The sequence below is a fragment of the Conger conger genome, chromosome 14 (assembly GCF_963514075.1).
Source record: "Conger conger chromosome 14, fConCon1.1, whole genome shotgun sequence".
NCBI lineage: Eukaryota > Metazoa > Chordata > Actinopteri > Anguilliformes > Congridae > Conger > Conger conger.
In genome coordinates, this window is record NC_083773.1 from 15,317,980 (window position 1) to 15,331,377 (window position 13,398).

General features: G+C 43.6%; 1 protein-coding gene across 2 annotated transcripts in view; it reads left to right on the forward strand.

Annotated features, from left to right (window-relative positions):
* The window catches only part of sema3fb (sema domain, immunoglobulin domain (Ig), short basic domain, secreted, (semaphorin) 3Fb), a 77,389-nt gene extending 65,788 nt beyond the window's left edge, over window positions 1–11,601 (forward strand). For both annotated transcript variants that reach the window (XM_061219319.1, XM_061219320.1), the window contains 9 exons: window positions 387–456; window positions 1,197–1,341; window positions 2,574–2,796; window positions 4,119–4,207; window positions 4,855–4,896; window positions 5,643–5,800; window positions 6,059–6,126; window positions 6,241–6,374; window positions 8,504–11,601. In XM_061219319.1, the coding sequence (XP_061075303.1) occupies window positions 387–456; window positions 1,197–1,341; window positions 2,574–2,796; window positions 4,119–4,207; window positions 4,855–4,896; window positions 5,643–5,800; window positions 6,059–6,126; window positions 6,241–6,374; window positions 8,504–8,938 (1,364 nt within the window). In that variant the 3' untranslated portion in view covers window positions 8,939–11,601. The remainder of the gene's footprint in view (window positions 1–386; window positions 457–1,196; window positions 1,342–2,573; window positions 2,797–4,118; window positions 4,208–4,854; window positions 4,897–5,642; window positions 5,801–6,058; window positions 6,127–6,240; window positions 6,375–8,503) is intronic.
* The last annotated feature ends 1,797 nt before the right edge of the window (window positions 11,602–13,398 follow it).

Here is a 13,398-nt window from a genome sequence, read left to right on the forward strand (position 1 = left end):
CCAACAGCTATGGCTGCTTCCTTTGTGTGCTTCCTGTTCTCCTACTGTCCTCCTGTGTGGAAGCAGGATGCTGGGGTCCGGCAGGGACACTGCACTCTCCCTCCCACCTCTTTTCATCTCCCTGCCCTCACTCCCTCACCTCTGTCTCGAGGTGCGGTCCCTGTCGTTCTGTCTTCACTCATTCTGGACATTTTACACAGATTTCCATCTACAGAAGTAATCCCCACACACCCCCAACGCTTGGACAGCAGTTGGACAGACGGTGGACCATTCAATTCAGAGTGAATCCATTTTGGCTCTGGTTGGCATCTGGACACACCTTCACTCTGAGTTGGGTCGCCATTGTGAAGCCACTAAACTAAACTCTCTTTCTCTCTGTGCTTCAGGGGACGTGTACATTCAGCAGACTCAGGACACAAAGAATCCAGTCATCTATGGGGTCTTCTCTGTGTCTGGGTGAGTGACTGTTGATCTTGAATTGTTTTTTTACCTTATCCTTAACTTAATGTATCTCTTGCATGTATTATTATTATTACTGTGTTGAAAGGGGCCTTGTAACAGACCCACAGAGCATAGGATATGCCCTGTACAGCACACACTACAAAGAGTCAAACAGGAAGTCTTTACCCTCACACGGGAGGCCTGCTTCCTACACGGTTTCCGTCTTGGAACCTTTCGATAACAAGCCATCAGTCAGCACTTACACTAACTGCCCCCAGAAACATCAGAGTTCATCAAAGAGAACTCATAGCTGCCACACCTGCTGTAGGAACTGCATCTGAGTTTCTGCACATAGAAAAATGATTTCTGCGGTTCAAACACTAGTGTGGCCCTGCTCTTTTAAGGCTAGGATCAGTACCATTACTGAATTGCACACACTTGGTCAGAACCATGCCTGGGAACCACAATCACGTTAGGCCAATGACCGCTAATATTTTATGCCGTACACACCTAAATCATTATCTGCTAAACACACTAACATGACTGTCAACCATACAATTTCAGCTGTATGTATTACTATAGACCAAACAAATAAAACTTAATATTGGTAAACTGATGGAATAAAATACGAAATTAAATAGGGTGACATATTATTCAGCCAGGCACGCACACACTCACACACTCACACACACGCGCACACACACAAACAGACACACACACACACGCTGACTGCGTCTCCTCTCTCCCACTTTCAGGTCTGTGTTCAAGGGCTCTGCAGTGTGCGTATACTCCATGGCCGACATCCGCATGGTGTTCAACGGGCCCTTCGCTCACAAAGAGGGACCCAACTACCAGTGGGTGGCCTACAACGGGAAGATCCCGTACCCCCGCCCCGGCACGGTGAGCTGCTGCCTCACCCCTCTCCCCGTCCTGTGGCCCCGGCGGCCCCTGTGAGGCCCCTCATACCTTACGCCGTACTCTGCCGCTCAGAGCTTCACCTCTCTGTGCACCGTTAATCACTGGGAAAATAATCCTCTGTTGTAAAAACAGCAGAAACCGTCTGCATCACAGGGATCTGACAATTGATTTGTTTTCGCTTCTGTCTCCAGAGGGAGAAGACAGCGCTGGGATGTTACCTGAGCCCCGCTGTTAATTCCGAGTCAAGCAGCTGGCATAATAGACATAGAAATGCGCTGCTACTGTCACCAGACACCATCTGTCTGTCTAACAAGTAAATAAACCCCCTCCTAACCCCCCCCCTCCCACACCACACAAATTTCACTTGTGTGCTGATGTGCTGGTACAGTTCTGTATATGAGCTGCTTAATCTAGTCTCTCTTTCAGTGTGCATATTGCACATGCAACCCTAAACTGCACATCTGCTCTTTGAAGCTGTAATTTGAATAATGAGCAAGCCTCTGGCTGCTGAGGGAGACAGGTACCTGATATGTTTTGTGGAGGGAAAGCTGTAAGTAACAAAGTGAATGTAGCGTACTGTGTGCCTATAACATGAAGCCATGTTTATGTTATGAGGCAGCACCCCCCCACTCCCACCCTCCCAGCAGAATGACATATACTAATTTCCTGCCCTCAATGAGATTCTCTCTCCCTTTTTATCTCAAGACTCCTTAAATTCACCAATCTAAACTTCAACAGACTTCAATCTAACCCCTTTTGCCAACACGTTACAGGTTGCAATGCAGTGTCTGTTTAACAGGCCTTTACATGTAAACATGTCTACAAAATAAATACATAATATGTACATAATTATAACATATGGTCCCTACAAACAGAGTAACTATGGCAATGTCATAATGAGGAGCATCATTGTAAAAGATCCCTGATACAACATATGACATCAGAACATTTCTACATTCTGAAAAAAAAACCAAAAAGAAAAAGTCTAGCACTTGCCTTTACATACTGTAAAATCAATGTTAAGGACAAACGTTAATTGAATTCAGGCCAATGCTTGTTTTATCGAAGAATCGTAGTTCTTGAAAGAGAAAATATGCATTCCATTTTACTGAGTACCCTTTAGGATGGTTCCCACAGTGGGAATGAACGCCTGCCTTTCAGTCTGTGGCTGTCTGTGGCATAGATCAGTCTCCTCAAACCAATCTAACCCACAGTGCCCAGGAGGGACCTTCACCCCAAACATGAAATCCACCAAGGACTACCCAGACGAGGTCATCAACTTCATGCGCAACCACCCAACCATGTACAATGCTGTGTACCCAGTGCACAAGCGCCCCCTAGTGGTGAGGACCAATGTGGACTACGAGTTCACCACCATTACCGTTGACCAGGTTACAGCAGCAGATGGGAACTACGAGGTGCTGTTCCTAGGGACCGGTGAGTCACATTGTCACACTCCCCACTACCATCATTCTCTCTGTTTTTCTCTCTCCCACGTAGGTAGTCCCACTAACCAAAAATAAACTCCCTACACTGAAAATCAATACCAAAACACCCGACGCTGAATGCTGTTGATGTTATTCTCTATAATCTATTCTCTGTAAAATTTTAAGATAAAACACCATCTTAAAATAGCTGTTTGTTGATGCCAGTGCTCCTAATTGGTCAGGGTCAGTAGTACAGCCCTGTGGACCTGGAGCATTGACTGTCTGTAATTATATCTGTCGGGTGGCTTCTTAAGGTTGACTCATGTCTTAATGCTAAACCAGCTCATGATGTAGATGTTCTTAACTGCATGTCATCACATGGCCATGTGTGGCAGGGTTAGCTTGGCTAGTTTGCTAGTAGGCAGGGTAAAGTGCAGGAAAGCGAAGGCTCGTAGCAGGTTACCGCTACAATGGTCCCTGATGACGTAACCCTCAAATTCAACGTTGTTGCCCTTGGCTAGGGGTGAGTTAGTCTTTAGCTGACTGGTAATGCGTTCATCCAACAATCTCTCGTTACACATGCTCCACAATCACAGTGAATTGCAGTAGATAGATGGCCAGTACCCTTTTTTGTATCAGGTTCAGCTAATGTAGCTTTACCAGACAGAGTTGGTCTTCATCTTGAGCCTCCAATAGGATAGACCTATAAATGTATGCTGTCTGGTTTTTGACAGGAGCAGAGCATTTTACCCTTTTAGTTCAAAATCAAACGTGTAAAAAACTTTAGCTTACATCATCTTCTCATTGTAAAAGCTTTAGGTCTTGCACCTTTAGGGCACTGCAGGCTGCTTGGATAGGATCCATCACCTTAATCCTCCTTCCCCTGCTGCCAAATACCTCTGTCCTTCTCCTCTCTGTGAACCTTTAAGGGGAATGACATCACTTTCCCCGAATGCTGCACCACTGCATTCGCTCTCCTCGTTTTCCAATCTTTCATGTTCCCCTCACTGACCTGATGCACTAATGGATTTTATAGGGCTCTAAGTCAGGCATGAATGTACTGAGCTGTGGAATGTTCCTTCCCTTTCCGCGTCTGTCATGAAAATGTACAGCGTACTTCTTTAAGTTTGGGTCATTGTTGAGCCTGTCATAATTATCATTCGAAGACGTGAACACACCCAGGAGCATTCCTGGGAAGAGTCAAGCATGGTCGGATTTAAGGTGTGGCCCTTCGGAATGCTGAAGCGCTCCAGAGAGGCAGCAGGCTGGGAAAAGGGTGGAAGAACATGACGGTCAATGTGTGAGGGTTTACGGTTCTCTTGTGTTTCACAGATCGAGGGAGTGTTCAAAAGGTGATCGTCCTGCCCAGAGACGACCTGCAGACCGAGGAGCTGGTGCTGGAGGAGGTGGAGGTGTTCAAGGTGAGGGCCTCTGCACCAGTGTACAGCACGACACCGTGTCAGTGTACAACACGACACCGTGTCAGTGTACAACACGACACCGTGTCAGTGTACAACAAGACACCGTGTCAGTGTACAACACCGTGTCAGTGTACAACACAATACCGTGTCAGTTTACAACACCGTGTCAGTGTACAACACAACACTGTGTCAGTGTACAACACCGTGTCAGTGTACAACACCGTGTCAGTGTACAACACGACACCGTGTCAGTGTACAACACCGTGTCAGTGTACAGCACTGTGTGAGTGTACAGCACCGTGTCAGTGTACAACACCGTGCTAGTGTACAGCACTGTGTCAGTATACAACACCGTGCCAGTGTACAGCACCATGTGAGTGTACAGCACCGTGTCAGTGTACAACACTGTGTCAGTGTACAGCACTGTGCCAGTGTACAGCACTGTGTCAGTGTACAGCACCGTGTCAGTGTACAACACCATGTGAGTGTGCAGCACTGTGTCAGTATGCAACACCGTGCCAGTGTACAGCACCGTGTCAGTGTACAACACTGTGCCAGTATACACCAGATTTTAGCAGTTAAGGGAATATTGGAGGATGGGATTATGCAGTCAAGACTGATAGATTTTTTTTCTTTTTGAATTCCAGGTTCCAACTCCAATCACAACAATGAAAATTTCATCCAAAAGGGTAAGTGCCTGCTTTTTCATTCAAAGTTGCATTCATTAAGCAAACAGCAGTGTTGCTTAGCAACACTGACTTATCTGCTGACTATTGTGTCTCTAACACGTGCAGCACAGTTTATTTTCAAAACACATTTGACTAAATGAGAAATCATGCGAGGAAAATGTGTATTTTCTTTGATTCAAATGCCAAGAGCTATATATGAAATTGCTGAAATCACAATTAGTGCTTCCCCTATAATTCACATTATGCCTTCATTCTGGGCAGGACAATGGAGATTATATGGAAAAAGGCATGAAAATATATTTCTAGATTATCTTTCACTGTAATTATGTTGTTGGCTTCAGGTTTATGGATGACATTGCATAGACCTGCTGTCTGCCTGGCTTTTAGATTTCAAAACTGCTTATTATAAAGCTGATTTAACCAGCAGATGTAGAAAAATAGATGAGAAAGGTAACGCAAATGCAAAATACAAGGCCCTTTCCAGTAAACACACAACATTCTCACAGCATAAATGCATCATTATTTGATTGCTTTAATTATTCAGAAGCATCGCAAGAATGCTATGTGTAAATGTAGTGTCTCCTTCCTCTGTGAGTAATAGTCTCACAGAGATTTCTCCTCCTCTCATTGGCTGAAATGGGCTCCCCCCATTTTCATTGGCTGAAACAGGCTCCTCCTCCCTTTCATTGGCTGAAACCAAGCTCTCCAGTGTCCCTCTGAAATCTGTGCTCTCTCTCTGCTAACAGCAACAGCTGTACGTGGGGTCAGCGGTGGGCGTGACTCACCTGGCCCTGCATCGCTGTGACGTGTACGGAGAGGCCTGCGCTGACTGCTGCCTGGCCCGCGACCCCTACTGCGCCTGGGACGGCAAGTCCTGCTCACGCTACTCTGCATCTCAGAAGAGGTGAGTGTGTGTGTGTGTGTGTGTACATGTGTGTGTTTGCGTATGTTTGTGTGTGTGTGTGTCTGCGCGTGTGTGCGTGTGTGTGTGTGTGTGAGTGTGTGTGTGTGTGTGTTTTCCTGCGTGCGTGTGTGTGTGTATGTGTGTGTGTGTGTGTATGTGTGTGTGTGCATGTGTCTGTCTGTGGTGAATGATTTAATTCAAAATTATATTTTATTCTCAAATACTTTATTTATTCAAATATTTATTCCATACCTTCAGGCGTAGCCGGAGACAGGATGTGAAGTATGGCAACCCGATTCGGCAGTGCAGGGGCTACAATTCTAATGGTGAGCCCAGCAAACACCATGTTCACGGTACCACTGATAACATCGATATCACTACTATTGTAGCGGAAGTGAGAGACTAATGTCATGGTTGGCTTGGTGCTGTGTCTGCCGCAGCCAATAAGAACACACTGGAGATGGTGCAGTATGGGGTGGAGGGCAGCAGCACCTTTCTGGAGTGCCAGGCCAGGTCTCCTCACGCCTCCATTAAGTGGCACCTGCAGAAGGACAACAGTGACAGGAAGAAGGAGGTGAGACATTCCTATCTCTTTCCTCAGCCCCTGCTAGCTCCACACACCTGAGTGGCTCGTTCTGTGAAAACACTCCCTCAGCGGGGTGGACTATGGAGGGAGAAGGGACACCTGCTGTCTGCAAGCTCACAAGATGGATGACACTGCAGAGATGAAACCAACCTGCTAATACCATTTAGCTAACCTAAACTGGGAACCTAAACTTTTAAAACCTTGAAGTTTCCTTTCTCATCCCTCTGCTGTAGCAGTGAGAATTATCATACATGCTCTAAAAGTTTATTGGCAATAAGGTGCAGAGTCAAGTTGTCACATTAGTTACTGCTATAGCTGTCAGCATTTCTACAGGCAGTGGCATTTTTGGCAGATAATGTGAAATGGTTACAGGAAATGTGTACAGGACATTGAAAACACATTTTTTCTGTACACCACTTAATTTGTCTTTGAACTGCATACTATTTTTTATTTTTTGAATCAATTTTTATGTCTATTCTATTTTTCATTCCATTTCAGTTTAATTTCAGTTTAGTTTTATGAGTTGCTGACCATTTTTTATTTAGTTTTCACACATCCAATTCTATTTAGCTTCCATATTATTATTGGTTTTAGTTTTAATTTTAGTTTTATTTTTTATTTTGGAAAAAAAACCTGCCTTGTCCTGCTCCACGCCTCTCTTGAAAACTAATGACACTTTTATTCACTATTTGTAGTACTAAAATACTGTTTAGTTCTAAAGCCAATATTGTAATTTGATTTCGTTTCAGTTTTTATTTTAATTAAGAAATAGATTTATTCTTTTATTTATTTTTATTTATTATTTTTTTTTTTTTTGTTCACAATATTGACCTTACTACTTTGTTAATGTTGCTTATTAATGCAGCAATATATAGCGAGCATTATGAATGGAGGAGCCAACGCTGAAGCGCATGGATACAGTCTCGACAGTTAGATACAGTTAGCCTCAGAGGATCGTTACTATAGGAGGCTTTGTTTTGGGAAGCCTAGGCTTCCTCTTTTGTTTATCAGCGTTCCAGTTGGCATTGCTCACTCAGCTGTGCCCTTGCTCCTTACATCTGATTTTAAATATTATGTCATGGAAACAGCATGTACTGGAATGCAATCAACTGAAACCCTAAGAGTCTGTACAAGTCAGACATCAGCCATATAAACACGGACACATTCATGACACTGAATGGAGGGAGAGGTGGGTCGTCACAGCGGGGACCTCCACACTGGCGTGGGCTCTGGGTTGTAGTGAATGCACACAGGAGGCAGAGTGCATAGGGCATTTCCCCTCCGCCCTCGCCACCCACAGCGCTCTGAACAAACAGAAGAAATGGCTTCACTGGGAGGACTGTTTCCAGGGACATGTGATTTGATGTCTCACAATAGAGTGCATTTCTGAGCCTTGCTGACTGGAGCTGTTCTGTGTGGCACTTGCAAACTTGAATTATATTTGGAATAATTTTTTCATATTTGAGGTGTATGTGTGTATGTGTGTTTGTATAGACAAACTTGATCAATGAGCTCCATATGTCTTGGGACAAAGACCTATGTTTTCTTGATTTGGCTATGTACTGTCATTTTGCTTGAGGTCGGCCTGTAGCGTAGTGGTTAAGGTAAATGACAGGGACCCGCAAGTTCGGTGGTTCGATCCCAGGTCCCGACTGTAGCCACAATAAGATCCGCCCAGCTGTTGGGCCCTTGAGCAAGGCTCCAGGGGAGGGATGTCTCCGGCTTAGTCTAATCAACTGTACTTCGCTCTGGATAAGAGCGTCTGCCAAATGCCATTTATGTAATTTAATGTAAAGTCTGTAACCCATTGACATAACCTGGTGCTGTATGGCAGCCATCTTCAGCTCCTGCTTGTTTTGGGGGCTAGTTGCCTTAAGTATTCTTTCTCTTCATTGTATATTCAGTTGGATTCGTATTCCGGGTAAATGAAACTCTTTGAACCACTCCTTGGTTTCATTACTGTATGCTGCCATAATTTCTGCATGGTGAAGCCGAAGTCGATAAAAACACTCTTTAAAGAAAGCTGAAAATCTGCACTTGTTTGATTACAAATCTAAACTTTTGCCATACTGTGTATATGAAACATATTGATATACTCTTCTCTCTGTCTCTCTCAGATGCGGTCGGACGGGCGTGTGCTGAGGACAGACCAGGGTCTGCTGCTCCGCTCCCTGCAGCCCTCTGACTCCGGCCTGTACCAGTGCACGGCCACGGAGAAGAACTTCAAGCACACGCTGGTCAAGCTCCAGCTGGTGGTGCTCTCAGGCCGCGCCGTCAACAGCATCCTGATGGAGACGGGCAGGCCCGGGGCAGCTCCGCTCCAGACCAGCCCGTGGACGCCCAGCGCCGGCCAGTACAAAGACCTTCTGAACATCCTGAGCCAGCCTGAAATGAGCCTCATCAACCAGTACTGCCAGGACTACTGGCACTACAGCAATGGCAGCCCTAAGGACCCCGCACTGGGGGCTATTAAAGGGAAGGACCTGAAGGAGCTGAAGAAACCACGAAACCGGCGGAATCACAATGAGCAAACCGGGACGCAGGAGACATGAGGGGACCCCGCATACACTCAACACCGGAAAGACTCAAATAAGAGGAACAGAGGAAATGGAGAGAACAAATCTTTAAAACTACAAGCAAGAGACACAAACGTGAAAAGCGACAATTACGTTCCTTTTAACAATACGAAAATAAGATACACAGTATTTATTGTAGGTTGTACATAGTATCATTCTGTGGATTTCTTTGTACTTAAATAGAAAGGCTCTTTGTGTATAGGTACCTTCTGGGCAAATATTATTGTTTATTATTATTGTTATTTTTATTATTAATTTTATTATTATTTCAAAAAAATGTTTTCCATCTTTTAAAGTATCTTTTGACGTCAACATTTCTGTTACATTGTAAGAGTATACTGAAGCGTACATCGTTTGAAATGAACTAAAAGGGTTATTATAAACAGGGAACAGGGACTGGGTGAGGTGGGTGGAGTATGGCAGGGAGGGTCTTCTGCTTTTGGCTGGAACCATGGCTGTGTTCCAAAAAACATACTTGCATACTACCTAGATTGCAAAGAATTTTGTAGCTGACCAACAATATTTGGGAGAATAGCACCATCCATGAAGCATAGTTTCCATATTTTTGTTTCCCAGAAGTCATTGCAAAGTGACACTGTTTATTCAAATTCAAGGCAGAAAGCAGTGATTTTTGTACAAGTTCTATTAAAGTGGGTTTTGATTAAAGTATTATGAGGTATGTATAGCTTCTTTTGAAATATGTTGGTTCATATACTCAGTATATATATACATAGGTCAAAGTTCAAAGTGCAAGGTGATTGTTTGAAAGTGCATCCTAAATTGAGCCAGTTTGTTTCCATACTACACATTGGTATACTTTATGGCTCACACTTTCCAAGTATACAGTATGCAGGTATTCATTTGGAACACAGCTCATGTTGCTGAGTATGATATGCTTCCCATAATTCCCTTGAAGCAGTGACTTGTGATGTGCAGGTATGCAATGTCTTTTCACCAATGGGTTCCCAAGACTGGCCTTGCGGGTCAGTCCACACACATCACCATATTGTATGTGTCTGTGTTATTATATACCAGTATCTCACACAATACCAAACCATTTTTCTGAAATACTTTGCAAGCATTGAGTTGTGTGCATCACAATTAATGTGTATTTCAGAATGTGTTGTTGACCTTTATCAGCACTATTTTGTTGGTCTTGACTGTTTCTTTATTTAGTTTCTCAAGGCTTCCGAGCACAGACTCTTCCACCCTGATTTGCGATGAACACATCGCTACTGTGTATATATTCTACTTCTTAATATTGTACATGTGAGGCCACAAAGGGTTCGATTAGCGCATTGTTTCCTAGGCAACAAATGTTTGCAGATGTTGGGGATTTAAAAATAGTGTTTATGAAAAACATAATTACTTGTAAAACTCCAAAATATCAATGCATAGCTCATCGATCATTATAAATTGTCAGAATAGGATCACATTACATAGTTCCACTTGTCTTCAATGATGATTATATAATAGGGAAAAATAAGTTCCTTCTTCCAGCTTGTACATAGAGTTCTGTCAGACAAAAGGAATGGAATAAGGTTTACAGGGATCTGAATTAGGGGTTCGTATTGCCTCGGTGTACAACAGGTTTGTGTGGGTACATTTTCAGTGTATGCACCGTGTGAAGAAATTTAGATCGATAACAATTTGCACATTACTCAACTCCACTTCTGTAGCAATGCAGTTTAATACCACCTCATCCTGTAAGTACACAGCAACATAAATTCAATGTCTTTGGGAAGTAGCAGAAGTTTGGAGGAGTTGGGATGATATTACTTTTGCCGGAAAGTAGAATCAGATGTATTTTGAGAAAGAGAGTGAAAATATATATTTTTTAACTCATGTTAAAATGATTTCCATTGATACAGATATTCAGTGTGCAAAGGGACAGATACTCTGGAGTGGAGGGAAGATTCTGGCCTTCAGCACAGAAAAGCTCTGCAATAATTTCTAACATCTTCCTGACCAATGAATTTTTCCTCTCTAAAGAATAGGGAATTCCCATACCTCCATTGTGGACACTTTAGCTCAGCCTGGGGAAAAAAAACATGTAAATATACAACAGAAAATGACAGTGTGTGACACACCGTGCCACCAACATATGGGGAAGCTTATTTTTCATTGTGTGCATGAAATGTTTATGTACTGTATATAAATATGAAACTAAAAAGCCCATGTTGCTGTTTTTTTTTCATTTTCCTCAAGTAACAGGAAATGGTGAACTATTTGTGTGTGAATAATGTCAACACTATGCCTGAGGGGGCAGACTCAAGGTGCTAAAGGAATGTACTTTAGTGGAAGATGATGCAGTACCTTGAAATAAAGACACTTTTTTATACTCTCCTGTTCAGCGTGGGACATCATTAGCTCCCGTCTTACCAAACGGTCCCTGTCTTCCTCTAGTTCAAACAGGGAGCTACAACAAACAGTTGTACAATTTGTTGATATTTTTAAAGCGTGTGTCTTTTTGTTTTTTTGTTTTTTTATGGTTTATTTAGGAGGACTGTTAATTTCTGAAAAAGACTAAATGCACAGGTGATGTTATTGTAATGACTTCCTCTTTCATTGTTGATGTTGCTGACTAATAAATTAAAGCTCTATATTTTATAGAAATGGAGTGTAATATTTATATCTGAGCAGCTTTTTTGTGACTTGTGATATTGTGTGTGTGTTTGGGGTGTGGGGTGTGGGGGGGAGATGCAGTTGGAGAGAGAGATGCAGTTGACACATATCTACATAAAACGTATTACATTACATTACATTATTGGCATTTGGCAAACGCTCTTATCCAGAGTGACGTACAGTTGATTAGACTAAGCAGGAGACAGTCCTCCCCTGGAGCAATCCAGGGTTAAGGGCCTTGCTCAAGGGCCCAATGGCTGTGTGGATCTTATTGTGCCTACACTGGGATTCTTCTCTGTGCAGATTTTGCATGTTCTCTCCATGTTTGCGTGGGTTTCCTCCAGGTACTCCAATTTCCTCCCACAGTCCAAAGACATGCAGGTTAGGCTGATTGGAGAGTCTAAATTGCCCGTAGGTGTGAGTGAATGGTGTGTGTGCCCTGCGATGGACTGGCGACCTGTCCAGGGTGTATTCCTGCCTTTCGCCCAATGTATGCTGGGATAGGCTCCAGCCACCCTGCGACCCTGTTCAGGATAAGCGGGTTAGGATAATGAATGAATGAATGAATGAATGAATGAATGTTTAAATGACAGCAGCTACAACAACACCAGCAATCCACTGGAATTAGTACACTTCATGAATGGTCTTGTACACTCAGTGAGCACTTCATTGGGTATTTATGACAACATATTTTTTGGACTTAAGTCTTCTGCTGCTGCAGTCTATCCACTTAGAGTTTTGACACACTGTGTGTTCAGAGATGGTCTTTGCATACCACTCTTGTAATGTGTGGTTATTTGCGTTACTATCACCTTCCTGGTCTGAAAAACAGCTGAACCTCTTGTCTGCTTGCTTTTATGTATTTAGTTGCTGCCACATGATTGGCTGATTAAATATTTGCATCAACAAGCTGGTTTACAGGTCTACCTAATAAAGTGATCACTGAGTGTATACCCGTATAATTTTTTGATGGCACAATCATGGGGCTATCTGCTGTAGTGATATTAAATGAAAGCCAGTCTCCCCACCCCCCAAAGCTAGGGATACTGTAATGTATCACACACAAGGCCAGTCATGGTAAAGATACAGGGGGTAAGGTTTAGCTATACAGTTCAGCTGGTTTTGCAAACGTAGTGATACTGTGTTAATATATTTTCTTTCTTTTAAAAAATGAAACACAGTGTTATGGGGAAACCAGCCAGTGTACAATTATTATGGAATATAAGGGAAATAAACAATGTGATGTGGGCAGATCTTAGTCAGAGCTGAATGCACTTTCCGGGGTTTCTGTTATTCGTGGCTATTACAAAAAAATGAGGGTTTGGCAAATGCTCATTCGTTGAATTGCTAAACATTTGCATTAATTGAATTCATGTTAAAGAGTGCAATTAATCAGCATGGAAAAGAGGGCCGGCATTGTAATTCTCTGAATGCAGAGCAGGCTATCTGATCTGTCTGCTGCACTGGCCCTCTGACGGGAGGTCTCGGGGGTCTGTGAATCAGCACCAGCCTGAAAGGCTGCGTTTGTTTCTGATGTTCTCTGCCTGTGTCGGGCAGGGCATGGTGGACAGGCGGGTGGGAAGGGCTCTCATTAGCCCCAGTGCAGGCGTGACCCTGGACACCCGTACGGGGTCCTTCTTCCCCCTCTCTCCTGCTGACCAGGGAGAGTTCACAGAGCACAGACAATGTTCTTCAATACCCCCACCCCCCCCATTTAAAGTAACAGGAGCAGACAGCCTGTGTTCCTCCCCACAGATGAGAGAAGAGTATCTGGATGCAGTGCTGTCAGTGCTGTCCAGCAGGCTCTACCT